We start from the raw sequence: 19,955 nt of genomic DNA, 5'->3' as shown, positions 1-19,955 counted from the left end.
AAATATTAGGGCTGTCAGTTAAATGCGTTATTAATGGCGTTAACGCAAACCCATTTTAACGGCGTCAATTTCTTTATCGCGCGATTAACGGTCTTTTTGGCCTAGCAAACTTTGTCATTTTTTTCACATGCTTTTGCAACAGGACGCGGCGCTGCGCTATGAAACCCATTCATTTCAATGGCTTGCACTGTGCGAGGACGTTTTAAAAGCGCAAGCGGATCTAGCTAGACCGGAAACAAAACAACAGGCACGCCGCACACACTTGTTTAGGCTTGCGAGCCGGACAAATAGTTGGTTAACGTTACGTTTTGAGTGGATGACGAGCACGAGACGCCGAAATGGATGCCAATAAGATTCTGAATGGAAAGTTTACTTTTAAAAAGTTGCCAAATGGTACCATTGACAAGACCAAAGCGATCTGTGTGTTTTGTCGTTGTGAACTGAGCTATCATCATCGCAGCACGTCCAGTCTGAAATACCACTTGATGATGGCCAAGCACACACACACACACACACACACAGCTGATGCGAATCCTCCGCCCCCCCGTCAATATCTGGACCTCGTCAGTATTTCTTTCACCCTTTTATTGATGGACAGTGTTATATTGTGTGAGAGATTATTTGCTCCAAGTGAGAATGTTAGTGTGAAATTGAACACAGTATATGCCAATGTTGTTTTCAATAAAAAACATTTGCACAAAGCAAGCCGATCCACTTTTCCATGTTGATAAGAGTCAAGTCAAGTAAAAAAAATAATGGGACAAAAAGAAATCAAGAGACATTTAGAATAGATAAAAATGTGCGATTAATTGTGATTAATCGCGAGTTAACTATGGCATTAATGCGATTAAATATTTTAATCATTTGACAGCACTAATAAATATCTCAGACTGGCATGATCAGTGACCTTGTTGAAAATTGAACTACGGGCACTTGTTTCTGTTTTTTCTGGTATAAGATATCCAACAGTTTTGCTGTTGCAACATAGTTTCAGTGGTCCTGTTTTACACTGGTCACTTCAAGCGTATTCTCTGTGATAGCTATCCGATTGTGAAAAGACCAGGTGTAAATGCCCTCCAAAACCAAGTAGCCAGATATGACAGTGCTACTGCAACACGCATCGCCCCAGATATGGCCCCCCGTAAAATCGCAAACCGTCGCAAATAAACCGATTCATCCTGAAGCTCAAAACACAATCGATTTCATTAAAAGAGGTGTGAATAAACTTACCAGTGCTGATGCCGCTTTCTCTCCTTTTGCAGTCTTTGATCTTGCAAATAAGTGATGATAAATAAAATGTAGCTCATATCTGTTGCTTTCGTTTACGTGAACTGTTAAATTTGCTGGGAATTGAAGATCGGATTTATATTCGTTTTACTGAGACACATTTATGTGGCCAAGTGTAAATGGAATCGTTTTAACAAATCGGATAAATATCCGATTAGTAAAAACACATGAAGTGACCAGTTGTAAATAGGCTCAGTAAGTGGTCTTCAGTTCTGAAACGGTTTTGTTTCAAAAGATCAAGAAAAGTGTTTGTTTTTCATGATATCCACTTTTTTTCAAAATAATTTGGTTCTTTCAGGTTTGGCTTCATGCTCCCTATGAACTGCACCTCTCTCTCTTCGAGCACTTCATTGAACTTCTGACTGAATCCAGGTAATCCATCTGTGCTTCAACATTCCTTACTGAATCTTTGATTCAGGGCAATTTATTAAAACCTTTCTGCAATGCAATGTAACTTTAAAGCCGTATCGAAGGTTGATAGTGCACATTAAGCATAAACATTATGATGGAGACCCAGAAGCAGTTACAGAACTACATATGCTCTTATGCTCACCACGGCTGCATTTATGTGATCAAAAATACATTAAAAACAGTAATATTGTGAAATAGTATTACAGTTTAAAAGAATTGGATTCTATCTTATATATTTACATTTATTATAATTTAATTTATTAATTTGCCATTACTTCAGCAGCCATTACTTCAGTGTCACATGATTCTTCAGAAATCATTAATAATATGATCTGATTTGATGCTCGAGAATCATTTAATTGTTTTTCACATTATGAATGTCTTAATGTTACTTTTGATCCATTTAATGAATCCTTACTGAATACAAGTATTCACTTAATCTTACTGACCTGAAAAAAATCTTACTGACCTGAACATTTGAATGGTAGTGAATGAATTACATGGTATATGAAATGTATCAAATGGATTTTTGAGGTCTTCTGCCATATTGACATCATAGACAAGGGTAGAGAGAGTATGAGAGGAAATCTGATTTTATTCGTGCCTTAGAGGAAGTGATGTTGTTAAATTCATAGACATAAACTATTATCACTAACACAGTGTTTAATTGTTTCTGTTCTCAGTGAAGCTGCTAAGAATGGCAAACTATTGCGGGAGTTCCAGCTGATCCCCAAACTGCTGCTGACTCTGAGGGATCAGTCTCTGTCTCAGCCCACCATCGCTGCCATCGGCAATGTCCTCAGTCTCCTGCTGCAGGGCTTCCCCAACTCATATGACCTGCTCAGGTAGACACAGAGATATAGACATTTTTAAATGTATGAAAAGGGAAGACTGAATCTGAATCAGAGTTGACACAATCAGATCCATTTGATTTTGGACAGTTTCAGCTGCCACAGAATATACTGTGTTTAGAAGCAGTGGTGACTTGAGGAATAATTTCTGTTGTCTAAGAATTATTTGGTTAGATACTACAATAAAAAATACATTTAAAACATAATTATCTTAAAAAAAAAAAAAAACTCTTCAATTATTTGTTTATGGCTAAGGTTTGGGCAGTTCATCTCTTCAACATTACCAACATTTGCGGTCTGTGAGAAGTTTGTCATTATGGAGAACACCAATGAGGAGAAAATCGATAGAGGTTGGTCATCTTTTTTTAAGTTTCAAATAAGCTTAGTATCAAAGAAACATTTAATCTTAACATCACTCTCTTAACAAATCAGACCCTTTCAATTCAAGCAGCTTTATTTTGGTCAACATCAAATTTGTGTGAAAAAAACTTGGATAGAAAATGCAAAATCTGCATGGGGAAGTTTCATGCTTGAACAAAATTCCCAATCATGCAGATATCAATTGAAATGACTGGATTTCACCCACACAATCTCACCAAGCAGCATTAAATGTGACCACACCTTTAATCTTCTTCCTGGGTGTTTGTTTGTCCAGGGGCGGATGATGAGTTTGGAGGCCTCCTGTCGTCCAACCTGATTCTTCTGCGGAACAGACTGCTGGATATCCTGCTCAAACAGCTCTTCAGCTGCAAAGAGAAGAACACTGTTAATGCACAGTGAGTGATGCTCCTTATTAAATCATGGGGGGATTATTAGACTTCAGAGAGCTGCACTGCATTTTACAGCATCTGTAACATTGTTACTTGAGCCTGCTGGTTTAGGGATGATATCTTGGACTGGATACAGAAGGAACTGGACACTTTGGATATGTGTCCAAAATTATTTAGTGTGGGCCAGTGCCCGGTTGCATAAAGCACCTTAAGTTTTTCCCTTAAGTATGATACTTAAGGGGCGATTTACCCTTACCTAAGAGAACAACTTAAGGGTGTTGCATATAATCTCTTAAACGGTTCTCTTAGGTAAGGGAAACATTTAAGTGTTTCACGACAGCGATCCTGGATTCACGTTATAAAAGTCTGTTGTTGCCATAGATACGCAAAACACTAACATGTCGGAATATCACGTGTCAGTCCAGTGACGCTATCATGCAACACCGCGTTAGCTCGAACGTGGCGGCAGTTTGTGTTGTTCACCGTCTCATGCTTTGGCTTTAGTTTAGGTTTTGTGAATGCACTTCTGGCTCTGTGTCTCGAAATACAGCTGAGTATATTTCCATAGCATACCAGTTTTCTTCTGTCATGATTCCTTTTAAAACACAGAATCAGCTCGTTCTCCTGTAAATTTTTTGTCGGCCACACACTCTCCGTGCGCGCACTGAACAGTGATAGTTTACATGCGAGTCGCGTGTAATGACAGACAGACAGCCGTCTAGTTTGATAGCGATGTCAAATATTGCGCGTTGATCAAATCGGTATTCTTGCAACAATTTTTCATGGCTAAATTGGTCCAAAGGGTTCTCCCTATTCCCTATGATCTTCAGCTGGTTTCATAAATTCAGCCATGTCGTCTTATTTTTGTCCGCGTTACTCTTAAGGTTACGATTTCCAAACCTTAAGTTATACTTAGGGAAATTACCGTTAAGGGGTTTTATGCAACACTTAACGATTTCTTAAGTGAAAAAACAGCATTTAAGGGAAATTCTAAGTGTTTATGACGTTTTACTTAAAAAAACCGTTAAGTAACACTTAAGGGTATTTTTCTGCAACACCCTTAGGTTTAAGGGAAACATAAGGGCGACTTTAAGGGAAAATTACACTTAAGGTGCTTTATGCAACCGGGCACAGGTGTTTTTATTGCTTAGTGCACTTAGTGTATGTACTTTGTGTATGAAAAAATAGCAGAAAACACCATTTAAAGGGATACTCCACTTTTTTTGGAAATAGGCTCATTTTACAACTCCCCCAGAGTTAAACTGTTGAGTTTTACCGTTTTTGAATCCATTCAGCCGATCTCCGGTTCTGGCGGTACCACTTTTAGCATAGCTTAGCATACATCATTGAAGTGGACAAGACCATTAGCATTTCTAAAGAAAAATGACCAAAGAGTTTTGATATTTTTCCTATTTAAAACTTGACTCTTCTGTAGTTACATCGTGCACTAAGACCGACAGAAAATGTAAAGTTGCGATTTTCTAGGCTGATATGGCTAGGAACTATACTCTCATTCCTGCGTAATAATCAAGAAACTTCACTGCCGTACCATGAGAGCAGCAGGCGTAATGATATGACGCAGCGCCTGAAAATAGTTCCGTTGTGTTGACGGAAGGTGGCCTATTTTCAGGCGCTGCGTCATATCATTACGCCTGCTGCACTCATGGTACGGCATTGAAGTTTCTTGATTATTACGCAGGAATGAGAGAATAGTTCCTAGCCATACCAGCCTAGAAAATCGCAACTTTTCATTTTCCGTCGGTCTTAGTGCACGATGTAACTACAGAAGAGTCAAGTTTTAAATAGGAAAAATATCGAAACTCTTTGGTCATTTTTTTTTTTGAGAAATGCTAATGGTCTTGTCAACTCCAATGATGTATGCTAAGCTATGCTAAAAGTGGTACCGCCAGAACCGGAGATCGGCTGAATGGATTCAAAAACGGTAAAAACTCAACAGTTTAACTCTGGGGGAGTTGTAAAATGAACCTATTTCCAAAAAAAGTGGAGTATCCCTTTAAGCCTGTTGACTTAAAGCATTATAACATACATTTGTAAGTTTCGCCTTCATATTAATCACCCTACCCCTAAATTCTTTCTGCTCCCTCCCACAGAGCATGTGATGAGCTTGTGCGCACCTTGGGTTTTGATTGGTTGCTGATGTTTATGGAAGAACACATTCACTCTAGCACAGTGACGGCAGCTCTCTTGATCTTGGTGGTGTTGCTGAGTAACCAATCCATCCTGAGCCGGTTTAAAGAGGGCCTGTCTGGTGGAGGGTGGCTGGACCACACCGACTCTGTGCTCACTAATAAGATCGGCACTGTTCTGGGTGAGAAGAGACCTAGCCTATATGATCATATTTAATGATTATATAGATGTTAAAAAACAACTATCATTATACAGTAATGATATTTGATAACAATAAGAACAATAACTAAGTATATAGTATTATAACATAATAATTTGTGAGCCATTTCTTTTACTCTTATCTCCTTTCAGGTTTTAATGTGGGCCGCAGTGCAGGGGGCAGGTCGACGCTTCGTGAAATCAACCGAGATGCCTGCCATTTCCCAGGATTCCCCGTGTTGCAAACTCTACTGCCCAAACACACCAACGTTCCAGAGATTTACTTCATGCTCATGGCCCTCTTTCTCCAGCAGCCAATCACAGAGCTGCCTGACAGCCTGCAGGTACATGTCAGTATGCAAACCTTTTTTTCCCTACTAATCAAACTTAATGTCTTCATACATATGTTACTATCATATAAGATTATGAAGTGAGTTTATTTACCAAATAAACATTTATATATGTGTGAGTGTGGATCACAATCCATATTTCACACGTCTGACACCACTACTTCACTTCATACATTTTTTAAATGATTTGTATTATCTACATTTGAGTGTATTATTTGCAATTTGTGTAAAAACATTGAACTGAAAAATTAACAATATTTTCCTTTTTTTTTATCTTCTGTACACATGATCATGTCACCAATTTTCTTTGGTAATTAATGACCCAGAAATATTGCAGAATCTGAAATAATTTCACTTCAAAATCCTAAAACTGTTTATTTTCAAATGTATCCTCAGATCTTTACTATATATAGTTTACTATTTACTTTACTATACTATATATATAATATACTAGTGTTCAAAATTGAAATTTTCACTTTATCATCCATTTAATCATGCATGCTTAATATAAATGTTAGCCATCTGCACTTTGTTTCTCTGTGATAGAGCATTGTAATGTCACCAATGTTCATGCTTTTACTTTTTAAATGAATAATTGACCCTTCGCTAAGCCACGCCTGAAAACCGCCACTGGCCAATCGTGTCTTAGCAACCGTAACTAGGCGCGGGAGGTCTGGCAAGCTTTCGAGCGAGGGAAACATGCCGACGCGTTGTGCGTATGGATTGTGCAAATTTGACACCCGGTATCCTAAAAGTTTGGAAGGGGGAGTGGAATTTTTTCCTTCCCGAAAATCTAAAAGCCGAGGGGAGAAATGATGGGCATGATCCAGCAGTGTGGGAGACCCCATTCACAACTACATGTCCACAGGATTAACAAAAACACCTTTTCCTTTTAAGTTGGAAATAATGACGGTTCTTTGTTCATAATGCATATATTTTAACGTAAAATAAGACGATTAAAGACAAGATGGTGGCTCACTGACATACTTTAAAATATATTTAGGCATTTTGTTAATCGACAGTCTACTACCCCTGACTGAGTAACGTTAACTTTAACCCAATCCGACCGCGGCTCTCCCGGTGTTATTCCACAAGATTTATTTCCTGTTTGATTTATAATTATTAGATTATTTTCACATCACTTACCCTGCTGTGCACGAACACAGCTGTTCCTCAATTTGTGTTTCCCATTTGAATGGTCAGCGTATGAGGTGCTGCTGCTTGCGCTGGGACTATAGGCTTTAGCTTCAATTTTTATGAAATTATTCTCTAATCGGTTGCATATTATGTCGTGGATATATCCCTCGAATGCATACTGCAGTCCCTTTTGTCTTGCTCTCTCAGATATTTCACATGTTCGCCAGAAATTACTAATTATCTCATTGGGAATGTCTGACACCGGTGCATACACACTGTAATAGACGTGCCAGGCGCGAAAGCTTGACAGGCGTAGCAACAGTAACTAGGGAGGGCGGGGCTTAGCGAAGGGTCAATTATTTAATTATATTTCATAAGAATTGAATGCAATTGAATCATTTATATAATATATATTTAACAATAATTATTGAATAATCCCATCTTCTCACACAGTTTGACCTGGATTCTATCTGGTCGTTTATATTTGGCGTCCCGGCCTCCAGCGCTACAGTGGTGGGCTCCATTCACAACATGTGCACTGAAACAGCGTTCCTGCTCCTGGCCATGCTGCGCAGCATGCTAAACCTAGTGAGTCTCCAACTCGCCTGCCTCAGAAATATGTGTACGAGGAGCAACTGTTGTTATTGTGATGATTGTTGCGGTTTTCAGTTGGTAGTTTATCAAAGGTTTTCTACTACGACTGATGAAGAATTCTGGATGAATTGGGAAATTAAATAACAAACTGATGCTCAAAGTAAAAAATTAAGGAAATGGTTTATGTTAAAATAATTGATTCCCATGACCACGCCCTTAAAATAAGCTCTTAGCGTAAGCTGACATAGTTTTGGATATTTCTTTTTATCTAACCCACAGCCTTGGCAGTCAGAGGAGGAGGGTTCCTGGCTGAGAGAATATCCCATCACTCTCATGCAGTTTTTCCGTTACCTCTATCACAACATCCCAGATCTGGCACCCATGTGGCACAGCCCAGACTTCCTGTGTACACTTGCTGCGACAGTTTTCCCCTTCAATATACGGCCCTACTCTGAGATGGTATGCTCTTGCGCTTTGTCATTGTAACTGGCTTTTGGGACCTCAAGGCCTTTGAGAATTTGTCCTTTTGATGTTCAAGGTACAATTGAAGGTTATTGTGTAGCTGAAAAGTGTCTTGTTTTCCCTCAGGTGACTGATTTGGATGATGAAGCCAGCTCCCCAACTGAAGAGTTCAAAGCCTTTGTGACAGATACAGGCATGAACCGCAGCCAGTCAGAATACTGCAATGTAGGCAATAAAACCTACCTGACCAACCACCCAGCCAAGAAGTACGTCTTTGACTTCATGAGGGTCCTCATCATGGACAACCTGTGCATGACACCTGCCAGCAAACAAACCCCCATCATTGATCTTCTGCTAGAGGTAAAATCATCTCAGATATCGGCTCGATCACAAGTAAACATTTTATTTGTTGCCAGTTAAGCTACAGAATTTCAGTGCATGTCATTTTTGGCTTTAATTTGTATCGTCTTTGCATGCTGCTTATTAGAAGCTAATGTGGGAGTCTGTTGGGCAGAAACGCTAACTTTGCTCTCTGTCCTCAGGCCTCACCAGAGCGCTCCACCAGAACCCAGCAGAAGGAGTTTCAGTCCTACATCCTGGACAGTGTGATGGAGCAGCTTCTTGCAGCAGATGTTCTGTTGGGTTAGTTTATTAGTTCTTTGTCTCATTTTTGGCACTCGACAGCCTCAGTCCCCCAAAAAGAAAAAAAGTCTAGTTTGTTTCATGTTAGAAAAACATTCAGGGTTTGGAATGTCATGATTAAGAGTCATGCGAGTCATGTCATGTCATGCGAGTAAGTGAAAATAGATATTTAATTTTATTCGTTTAGCGTGTGCCCCTGAAGCTGATGGTGACTTCTGTGACCCCTGACCTCCACCACATTTCCCCTTGTTCTAATGTTCCCTAAGTAAAAATGATATTAACCATTTCTTCATTGCAAATCTTTCATGTTTGTGGGTCTTTCCTCCAACAGGTGAGGAGGCATCATTGCCCATAACAACAGGAGGAAGTTACCAGATTCTGGTCAACAACGTCTTCTACTTCACCCAGCGTGTGGTGGATAAGCTGTGGCAAGGCATGTTCAATAAAGAGTCCAAGCTAGTGGTGGAATTCATAGTTCAGCTGGTCACCCAGGTGAGTGCAGTCCTGTGACGTCATATTAGGGCTTAACCTCCCTAGTAATAATTAATAAGCACACTTGTTCCCATTGCCAAAATGTCTCTAAGGAATTATGAAGGGAAAATCTAAATTAGGTGATACAAAGGCATGGTCTTGCTGTAACATTTTTGGCTAAGGGTAGTTCACCCAAAATCATCATTTATTCACCCTTGTGTCGTTCCAAACCTGTAGGACTTTGCGTTTACCCAACATTTTGACGCCACATGTCTGTAAATAAATAAGAAACAACAACGGAGTGTCTTTAAAAACTCTCTTTTGTGTGGAACTGCTTCCTTCTGCTACAGATTCAAATCTAAAGTTGACAGTTTAACAGTTGAGCCCGAGCCTCCGTTACTAATTGTAAAATTTCACTTTAGACCTAGCAACGAAGGAACGCCGTGTTGCTTCATTGAAGCTTATTGTATCATGTATTAGGCTAGAGATGGACTATAAACGAGTGCATTACCTGCATCTACTGTAGCTGATATTCTTCTGGTCAATCTTAATCAGTTTGAATGTCTACTGAGGAAAGCGGTATCTTTGTCTTTGTCCTTGTCTATAAACATTACAACTTTCTGTTAGTTTGACAATGCTGTCTCTCTCTCTTCTCTCTCTCTCTCTCTCTCTTACACTTATTTGCAAGACTTTAGTTGCATCCCTATGTGATTTACATGAGTGGTGGTTTCTCCACAAATCTCCTTTTCTCATTTCTTCTGGGGTTTTTTGTCCCTCAACAGTCTAAACGCCGATCACAGGGTTTGTCTCTGGACTCAATCTACCATTGTCTGAACCGAACAATACTTTACCAACTCTCACGACCACACAAGACTGTCCCGCAACAGGTCACCCTGCTGGATTCACTTCGTGTGCTGACGGTAAACCGAAACCTTGTGTTGGGACCCGGCAACCATGACCAGGAGTTTGTGGCCTGTCTGGCCCACTGCTTGATCAACCTGCACACGGGGAGGTGAGAGAGACACGGGGTCGCAAGATGTTTTTAGGCACTTTAAGTGAAATCAAGGGTTTATGAATTTAGAGCGTATGGATGGACATGCTAGTCTCTCGTGCTATGGTTTCCATTTGACATGCAAGGAGTCTCTGGTTCAAATCCAGACTTTTGTAATTTTCATTCAAAATTCATTTAGATCAGCGGTTCTCAAAGTGTGGGGCGCGCCCCACTGGTGGGGAATAGAGACGTGACAGGTGGGGTGCGCCAAACGGGAGGAAATTTTCCATTTTATGCCTTTATATCTTTATCCAGACATCCCAAATGTCCCGGAAGTTCCGGGAGTCTCCCGCATATTGATAGCGGCTCCTTGACGCCCGCAAATGAGATCCAATCTCCCGGAATCTGGAGCAAGACCGCGCACTAGAGTAAAGAGTGACTGCGCGCGCGCGTGTGTGTGTGTGACTATTAATGCAGCGCGTGTGAGAGCAAACCGTCCTTATAGCTGTGTGTTGCCGCTTATTAGACCGATCACCCCCGGGGGCGACAACAAGTAACAGGAATTCCCCACCCCCAAAATAATGATTGTCGTGACGTCGGCATATTAATTGTAGCGGAACAAACTTTTGCGCCCATAGATATGTTTCGCGCCGATGGGTAGCCAGGCGCGCTGGAAGCTGTTTCATGCGTAAGTGGGGGCTGAGGTCTGGGTTGGAAAATATGAGACGTCATTATGTTGTGGCTTACGACAAGACATGAAATTTCTCTGAACATTGAACATGATTTGAGAGTGGCAGTATCAAGCCTGCAACCCTGCTTTAAAAAATTGTGCAATGCAAAACAGGCTCATTGCAATCACTAAAGCAGGGATAAATAGACCTGTCTTGCCAAATGGATTTCTCTTCTTTTCTTTTTTTAACAGATTGCAAAGTGGCACTTTTATTTCTTTTCTATTTTTGAGGCACTTTTATTTTCTCTATTTTTGAATTTCATGCAAGTTATGACACAGATGCACTTCATTTTCTTTATTTTTGAACTTGCTGTTATTTGATGTAGATAGTTAGTTTGTATTTAGATACAACTTGTTACTATACTGATACTACTTGTTACTTCAATAAATTGGAACATTTTAAGCTTTTTACGTATTTTATTAGCATTGTGTCGGGGCGATGGGGGCAGGTGGGGCTTGAAAATTCCTCCTTGTCCAAAGTGGGGAATGACCGAAAAAGTTTGAGAACCACTGATTTAGATGAACAGGTTGATGGTTAGATGTGTGCTGACAAAAATAAATGTAATAATAAAAAGAAATAATACTAGATTAAAAGACAGTGGGTCTCATTCATGAAACATTCGTAAATATACGAGTAAATATGCGAGTGATTTGCGCGTAAAGAGACCTTCCCGAAAACTCTTCTCCTGATTCACAAATACTTCGTAAACGTCAGATGTGATAGTGAAATGTGTGTGTGTGTGTGTGTTAATGAATTCCAATCAGTCGTAAATGGGATGCGCGTGCACGTTCATTCTCAATTACCATAAATCCCGCCCATTAAATCCGACTGACAACTAACTACAACTGGGTGTTAAGCGCACTATTTACGCGTGGCTGGGAGCAGGTGTAGATTTCTTGTGTACCAACTAACATTTGGAAAATACGAACATTTTAATGAATCCGAAAATTTACGCCAGAACCACTTTACACACGATTTACACAAAAATTCGTTCTGCTCGTGTTTCATGAATGAGACCCAGTGTGTGTATATATAAGCAAGCTGTGAAGCAAACACATACATTTAGATAGATGTATAAACTATATGAGCAGTAAAATTAAATACATTTTGATTGATGTACATTGTATATAAGATATGAAAAATAAGTAAATAAATGTAGTTAATAATAAGTAAAATAGTAAATAATTTAATTTAGCAATAAATAGTTAAAAAAAATTAATAAAATACATTTAGATAGAAAGATAAATGGGTAGATATCCTGTAGGAAAATGAATCATTTCTCTTCTCAGTCTCAGGATTGTTTGTGATTGTGCAGCTCTCTGCTTTTCATTTGTGAGTCACTGCGAGAGATTTGAGGGGGAGGTTCACGTTGTCATGGCTCTGCATCTAGGCTGACTCAGAAGTTTGGCTTCAGAGAGACTGAGAAATGAGAGCAGCTCAGACACAGTGAACAGAATTACATTAGTGTGCAGTGCTGATACTCTGAGCCTCTGAGCTCTGCTGACGCAGGAAGATCAATAACTTCAACTGAATTGATTTCGAGTGTCTAATGTGCTGAAATGATAGTTCATTATTCTTACTGTTTGTGATTTGGCATTCAAACTCATATTATTGACTGACAGGATGAATGCGTCACATGATGTAGCACTGATAAATCATTGGCCAAAAGACCCTGGTGTCTTTAAATGTATGAGAATCGTATGCTGTATCGCCGAGCCACAGGTCAGTTCTCTTTCATGTTCTTTTACAGTAGTGTGGAGGGCTTTGGTCTGGAGGCGGAGGCCCGAATGACCACCTGGCATGTTGCAGTTCCATCCGAGAATGAGTCGGACAGCGTACAGAGCCAGGATGTTAGCGAAGGTTGTTCTTTTTCTGACATTTCTGGGGGGAAAAAATCTGTGCTGGATTAAAGCATAGAGTTTAATATCTTTAACACTTTTACAAACTCTCATAAAAGCCATTATTAACATCTAGCTTATTCTGTCCTTCTTGTTTTGTGTGTGTTAGGTCGTCAGTTGCTGCTCAAGGCAGTGAATCGTGTGTGGACGGAGCTCATGCACAGTAAGCGACAAATGCTGGAGGACATTTTTAAAGTGTCTCTACCTGTCAATGACAGAGGACATGTGGACATCGCCACCGCCCGATCTGCTCTAGAGGAACCTGCTGCTAAAAGCTGGCAGAGCCATCTGGGTGAGGAAAACATCCAGTCAAACACGCTCAAATGTTTACTTTATAATTCCATCACATGTGCAGATTCTTTCAATTTTAGCAGCGTGTTGCTTTCACACTCTTTCCTGTGTCTATCTTCGTCACTCTGCTTTTTTTTTTTTTTTGATCTGTTGTGTGTTTCTCTTACTGTGTTGAACAACTTCTGTTTTCCTTCTAGTCCATGAGAAGAAATGCATCAGCAGGGGTGAGACTGTTGCCCCAGCGAATCAGTCCAAACTGTCTCGAGTCAGCAGTGGCTTTGGTCTGTCCAAACTGACCGGCTCCCGTCGCAGCAAGAAGGAAAGTGGAATGAACAAGAACAACCTTTCTGCACAGGTAACTGACAAAACAACTTTCACAAATGTGGAACTGAGCTGATCTTTCGGACTTGCACAGGTAGTTTGTACTCACATTTAGTTTTGACTGTCCACAGGAAACCTTCCAGTGGATGTTCACGCACATTGCTGTGGTTCGGGACTTGGTAGCAATGCAGTACAAGGAGCATCAAGAGGTAATCTGCACAATTTCAAACATATATAGAAAGGTCGCATAGATTATTTTTAGAACAATAATAATTGGTTAAATGTTTTACATGGGGTAGTCGTCAAATAAATGTTTTCCCAAGCCTGATTGTAGTGGAATCAATAATAAAAAATAAAAATAATTAAAAAAAGATGTTTGTTCCAAATATGCATTTGTTTTTTCACAGAGGCAGCAGAATGCACTGAAGTATGTGATGGATGAGTGGGCAGGGATTGAATATGAGCTGCTTCGGGAAAGGGGTCTCTGGGGGCCTCCTATTGGCTCCCATCTGGATAAGTTTCAGTTGGACATGACCGAGGGACCCTGTAGAATGAGGAAGAAAATGGTTCGGAATGACATGTTCTACATTCATTATCCCTACGTGCCTGATCCTGAGCCCAACGCAAGTACTCAGGTTAGTTTATGCCCTTCTTACCCCTTTTTTGTTGTAGTTTTTAATTAATGAGGTACCTGTAGTGTATTTTTTATCTCAGGTAAGTTTTGGGACAATACTATATCGTCGCTGTCGGGTGGAAACCTTGTATCTTTAAAAACGATACTTTTCAGGATTTCGTTAATTTTTTTAATAATTATTCACTGCGTTGTCAAAGTAGATATTGTGGCTTTAAATAGGGTTAGACACGTGCATGAGTCATTATAATATTATTTTTATTATTATTATATATGTTTAAATTATTAGAGATAGAGATAGTCATCTACAATGATTTCAAGATTTGCTTAAAAAGAAGGTAATTCTGACTGCCCGAAATAGAAAATAATCTTATGCAGTTAGGTTTAATCTTATTTTACCCCATTAACTGAAACAAGTCTGTTGAATGTGCCTATAGTTCCAGTGAAAGTCAGCGTGTGTATAGCACTAATGGCTGATAATATGCTCTGAATGGATCTTTTGTGAACTCTCAAACTTGAATTAGCAGCATTAGCCATATGATGGTAATGAATGCACAAATGGACCCTTAAATGCTCTCATATGCTCCTCTTGCCTTAACCCATTTTCCCCTTTTTAGAATCACTCTCAGGTGCCATTACTGGCCGCTGTGGTTAACTTAACAGTCCAGGTACAAACTGAAGTGTGCCTAAACTACAGTCTTGCTGTATGCTCTCAAACAACTGCATTGAATGCTGCTGAATGCTTAACTGTAGAATAAAATGTCCCCCCAGACCTTCTACATGTGCCTGGCTCATGACAGGGAGGTGTATGTGGATTTACGCCTCTGCAGAGCTTTTAAAATGCTGGTTGGAGATGTTTTCTCTGCTTTCATTCCTGTTGAATATATTTCATATACAGTACAGAGAAACCTCTAAAAAAATAGATTTAGGAAAGCTCCTTCCCTCGTTTGCTAATCCTTTTAATCCATATTATAGTATGTGTTGTGAAATTGAACAATATTCAAACAAGAATGTTGCATAGTACGGTTACAACTTAATAATAATTGGTATTCATGTTGAATTATGTAATTACTGGCACCAAACAGAACGGCAGAAACAAAGACCTTTTCACATACTTCACCCAACTTCCATTGTTCAGCAAACAGATACTGTAGCCCCGCCCTAAACTCTCTCCATTGGTTGAGCCAGTGTTGTTATGTGTGGCCCATTTGGACCACTCAAACAAACAAATTGCAGTTCTGTTTGGTGCTGCTAGTTGTGCAGAAATTACATACTTCACCTTTAATTATAGTTTCCTTGAATTGTATTTAGATGGAGGTTGATAAACAGCATGTCCATGCAGATTGTTTTTCTCACCAAAATCAATATTTAAAATTTGCATACAGATGCTTGACTGAATTTGAATCTTGAAAACTTGCTGATCTAAAGATGTTTAAATACTTGAATTATCCTTTGTGGGTGAATATATAAGTGGTGTCTAAATATGAATTACACAATAAATGTGAAATGTCAGTGTGGGATTTTCTTAAGGAGTGATGCTCATGTGGCTGTGTCGAGCCCAAAGTGTGTTTGCATGCCTCTGACTGGATTCCTCTGGCTGTCACTGACTTGCAAGAGCGTATTTTTCATTATAAAGGTTTTCCATCAAGGTTGATATAAACCCAAAAAAAGTGAATTAATCCTATTAAATAGTTCAATTTCAATCCTTCCAGAAACCAGTGCGCTACCGCCGAGCGATCAGCTATGACAGTAAGGAGTATTACATGCGGCTGCTGTCAGGGAACCCGGGGATGTACCAGCACTCCATAGAGCAGAACACAGAGGGAGAGACCACACAGCAGGAGCCTGAGCATGGAGAGGACACCATCGCAAGGGTCAAAGGTCAATATATGTTACTGTGAAACTACCACAGAAATTAACTGATCACTGGTATACATTCTACATTGAGTTTTACAGTTATTGATTATACATTTTGCTTGTCGATGTATGTAGCATATAGAAAAGAAGTACCATTTTCAATACAGTGAATTCTTCTCCTTTTTCAAAAGACTTGACATACTGTACAACTACTACTAACTTGTTAGTAAAAGGTAATTCTGCCGACTCTTTAAATTGAATGGGAGAAACTGTCTGTCGAATGATATGATTGTCTATCTATTAAAACTGTGTGTTGCATGAATTGACTCAGTGTGCTGTGTTATGTTTTAGGTTTGGTGAAGGCCCCTTTGAAACGGTCCCGCTCCACAGCAGATGGGGCTGATGAGGACAGTCAAGACCAGCTGCAGGAGTTGCTGGAGTCAGGAGCTATGGACGAGGAACAGAAAACCGACAACACCACGCTGCTCCGCCTGCTGGAGGAGGGAGAGAAGGTCTGCAGCACTACACGGCTACACCACTTCCTCCACAACATCCTAGTCACACTGCTTAACAACTGCAATTTGTTTTTACTGGCAGTCTCTGTTGTTTAGAAAATGTGGGTCTTTGGATAAAGCTTTATTTTGATCATTACAATTGCGGTAGCTGTCAGATTACCCCCCATTGGTATAAGGGAAGTAATAATCAAAACCGGTCTGGTTGTTATTTTACTTCATGGGTAATTTGGATTGATTGATATGAATGATACTGAGAATGTGTTTCCTATGTTTGTGCTGATAGATCCAGCACATGTACCGGTGTGCTCGGGTTCAGGGTCTGGACACCAGTGAAGGACTGCTCTTATTTGGGAAAGAGCATTTTTATGTGATCGACGGCTTCACTATGACTGTCACCAGAGAGATTAGAGACATTGAGACACTCCCTGCAAAGTAAGTTTTTATGTTTGGTTTTCTGCTCTTAGCTAATTACAAAAACTCACTTGTAGCTGATAATCTGGTAAAATTCAATATTCTTTCCTGGCCCACTACTGGCCCAAAATGCAGATTTTCTGTGTATTACATATATATATATATATACAGGTATACATAATATATATATTAACATATATAAAAAAAAAAAGCCTTTTTTATTTTTAATTTTATTTTAATTTTTAAATTTTCTTGCTTCTCAGATATTCTGACATAGTCTCTAATAATCTAGTGCATTTTTTTTCTCAACCTTTTTGACTGGCCCCCATTGTCCAACATAATATTCCCACATAGGATAAGATATTTGAGTATTCCTGCTGTAATTATGACAAAGCAAAATTAAAAAAAATAACTACCCTACGATTCATTCTGTCATTCAATTCTTTTATCATGTTTAGATTCATTTATGTAATTATTTATTAATATTAGTCATTCTGTGGCCCCTTTGGAGCTTTGCTAAGGCACCCTGGTTGAGAACCACTGGTTTAGTGTTTGCACTTTGTTTTTGTGACATTTGCAGTATGCATGAGCCTATCATCCCCCGAGGGGCCCGGCAGAGCAAGAGTCAGCTGAAACGAAGCTGCAGCATCTTTGCTTACGAAGACATCAGAGAGGTGCACAAACGTCGCTACCTGCTTCAGGTATGCAAATGATCCATTTGGCTTAATTTGTTGCTTGAACCCAGATAACATTGGGCAGCTTTCATGTTAAGGCTGATAATGAAGTTACATTATGCTTTCTTCCTCACAGCCCATGGCAGTAGAAGTGTTTTCTGGGGATGGAAGAAATTATTTGTTGGCTTTTCAAAAAGGAGTCCGGAACAAAGTGTATCAGAGGTATTGAAAACACTCATGCCTCTTAAGGCAGCATCCCACTTGCCGACAGCTCTATTTTAGATGTGGATGTCACAGGTTTTGATCATATTAGATGAAATCTTATCTTGTCCTGTCAGATGTTGTCACACTCGGCTATTAAGAATAGAAAGGGGTCTTCCACAGACATTTCTCTCAGATTCCCTGTCACACATTGCAGCTCCCCATTTTGGGAGCAATTCATTGTGAATTTTGACTTTATTAGAACAGGTGTACTGCACATTCATAAACCACTGTAATAGACTACATTAAGATGCTATTCATGAAGTGATTTTACCCAGTAAATGTGTTTTGTCCTTTCGAGACTTGATTTAGAAAATGAGAGAAATGCATACTACCTTTCCAAACTTTGGGGTTGATATTATATTTTTTAAACACATCTCTTATCCTCACAGACGCGTCATTTATTTGATCACAAATACAATACAATAATATACAATAAAAAAAGTAATTTGTGAAATATTTTTACAATTTAAAATAACTTTTCTCTTTTAATAGATTTTAAAATATAATTTATCCCTTTGATGGCAAAGCTGAATTTTCAGTATCATTACTTCAGTCTTCAGTGTCACATGATCCTTCAAAAATTATAAGTTGAAAACAGTTGTGCTGCTTAATATTTTTATGGAAACATTTTTAAAATATTTTTTTTTCTATTGATAAATATACAGTTCAAATGAACAGCGTTTATTTGAAACAGAAATCTTATATAACATTATGTCTGTCAATTTTTTTCAATTTAATATATCCTTAATGAATTAAAGTATTACTTTCTTTTTTTCTTTTTTTTATTGAAACGGGAGTGTATTCCAGTGGGAAATAACTGATTAAAAAAAGCGGTTAAAGCCAAATCTTGTTTTCTAGGTTCCTGGCAGTTGTTCCCTCACTAGCCGACAGCTCAGAATCTGTCTCTGGGCAACGTCCCAACACTAGTGTGGAACAAGGGTAAGTTACCATCATATTATAAGATTATGAAGTGTATTTAGAGTTTATTTACCAAATAAACATTTATATATGTGTGTGTTTGTGTTGTTAATAGGTCTGGTCTTCTTAGTACGCTGGTCGGAGAGAAGTCAGTGACCCAAAGATGGGAGGTGCGGTATCTTCACATTAAGATGTTTTGTCAGTTTGTTTTGTTTTTGCAGTGTTGCTCATAAAAGACTCTCTTTATTTGCAGAGAGGAGAAATTAGTAATTTCCAATATCTAATGCATCTCAACACATTGGCTGGCAGGTCATACAATGACCTGATGCAGTATCCAGTCTTTCCATGGATCCTGGCCGACTTTGATTCTGAGGTACAAACATGTGCTTGATCATTCCTTGTAATAAGTACTATATTCTGTTGGATCATTAGTACCGGTTTTGTGTTTTTTCTTCTGCAGTCTGAGCTTAAATCTTCCTCAGCTAGTTAAAGATGTTTAATTATTTCACAGGAACTGGACCTCAACAATCCAAAGACATTCCGAAACTTATCCAAACCAATGGGAGCACAGACAGATGACAGACTGATCCAGTACAAGAAAAGATTCAAAGACTGGGAGGATCCTAATGGTGAATCAAAGACCCCTGCTAATGATCTGTGAGTTGTTGATTATGCAAACTTTTTTAAACATGTTTTTGTTTCTTCACAGGTGAGACTCCGGCGTATCATTACGGCACCCATTACTCATCTGCAATGATCGTGGCCTCATATCTGGTCAGAATGGAGCCGTTCACACAGATCTTCCTCAGGCTTCAGGTTCGTCCTTGCTTTCTTCTCTTTACTTTGTGTTTAGTTATTCTTGTTGGGAGTTTTTTTTTCACCAACGGTGGGGCAAAGATGGAAAAAAAATGTAACCTACTAAAGAAACCTTTTTTTATGAGGCTAGATTGGGGACAGGACTTGAACAGGACAGTCTTGTCATTGTTCTTCCATTCTTCTACACCCATTGTTACGCAGGTGGAAATAGATTTTGTAATAAATGTTTCTAAATAAAGCCTCCACATAGCATAGACTGTCTCCACAATAAACATAGCATCAGCTGCACTCACAAATATTTGCAGTGTTTTTTCCC

At 39.2% G+C, this 19,955-nt stretch overlaps 1 protein-coding gene across 6 annotated transcripts in view; it reads left to right on the top strand.

Annotated features, from left to right (window-relative positions):
• The window catches only part of wdfy3 (WD repeat and FYVE domain containing 3), an 83,268-nt gene that overhangs the window by 53,678 nt on the left and 9,635 nt on the right, over positions 1–19,955 (top strand). For 5 of the 6 annotated variants that reach the window (XM_056250573.1, XM_056250571.1, XM_056250574.1 and 2 more), the window contains 27 exons: positions 1,586–1,659; positions 2,382–2,543; positions 2,805–2,899; positions 3,205–3,325; positions 5,431–5,648; positions 5,819–6,015; positions 7,606–7,740; positions 8,026–8,205; positions 8,335–8,568; positions 8,751–8,850; positions 9,182–9,342; positions 10,104–10,333; positions 12,794–12,903; positions 13,051–13,233; positions 13,430–13,587; positions 13,685–13,762; positions 13,961–14,188; positions 15,897–16,065; positions 16,393–16,553; positions 16,840–16,988; positions 17,548–17,668; positions 17,778–17,863; positions 18,764–18,844; positions 18,939–18,993; positions 19,077–19,196; positions 19,335–19,452; positions 19,533–19,639. In XM_056250573.1, coding sequence (XP_056106548.1) covers positions 1,586–1,659; positions 2,382–2,543; positions 2,805–2,899; positions 3,205–3,325; positions 5,431–5,648; positions 5,819–6,015; positions 7,606–7,740; positions 8,026–8,205; positions 8,335–8,568; positions 8,751–8,850; positions 9,182–9,342; positions 10,104–10,333; positions 12,794–12,903; positions 13,051–13,233; positions 13,430–13,587; positions 13,685–13,762; positions 13,961–14,188; positions 15,897–16,065; positions 16,393–16,553; positions 16,840–16,988; positions 17,548–17,668; positions 17,778–17,863; positions 18,764–18,844; positions 18,939–18,993; positions 19,077–19,196; positions 19,335–19,452; positions 19,533–19,639 — 3,831 coding nt within the window. The remainder of the gene's footprint in view (positions 1–1,585; positions 1,660–2,381; positions 2,544–2,804; positions 2,900–3,204; positions 3,326–5,430; positions 5,649–5,818; positions 6,016–7,605; positions 7,741–8,025; positions 8,206–8,334; positions 8,569–8,750; positions 8,851–9,181; positions 9,343–10,103; positions 10,334–12,793; positions 12,904–13,050; positions 13,234–13,429; positions 13,588–13,684; positions 13,763–13,960; positions 14,189–15,896; positions 16,066–16,392; positions 16,554–16,839; positions 16,989–17,547; positions 17,669–17,777; positions 17,864–18,763; positions 18,845–18,938; positions 18,994–19,076; positions 19,197–19,334; positions 19,453–19,532; positions 19,640–19,955) is intronic. The other variant, XM_056250572.1, reaches the window with a different exon arrangement.

This window comes from Rhinichthys klamathensis, unplaced genomic scaffold (assembly GCF_029890125.1).
Source record: "Rhinichthys klamathensis goyatoka isolate OS25496 unplaced genomic scaffold, OSU_Roscu_1.1 h1tg000071l_1, whole genome shotgun sequence".
In the NCBI taxonomy this organism is placed as follows: domain Eukaryota; kingdom Metazoa; phylum Chordata; class Actinopteri; order Cypriniformes; family Leuciscidae; genus Rhinichthys; species Rhinichthys klamathensis.
Note: the sequence above shows the minus strand (reverse complement) of the source record. Positions and strands in the feature narration are given on the sequence as shown.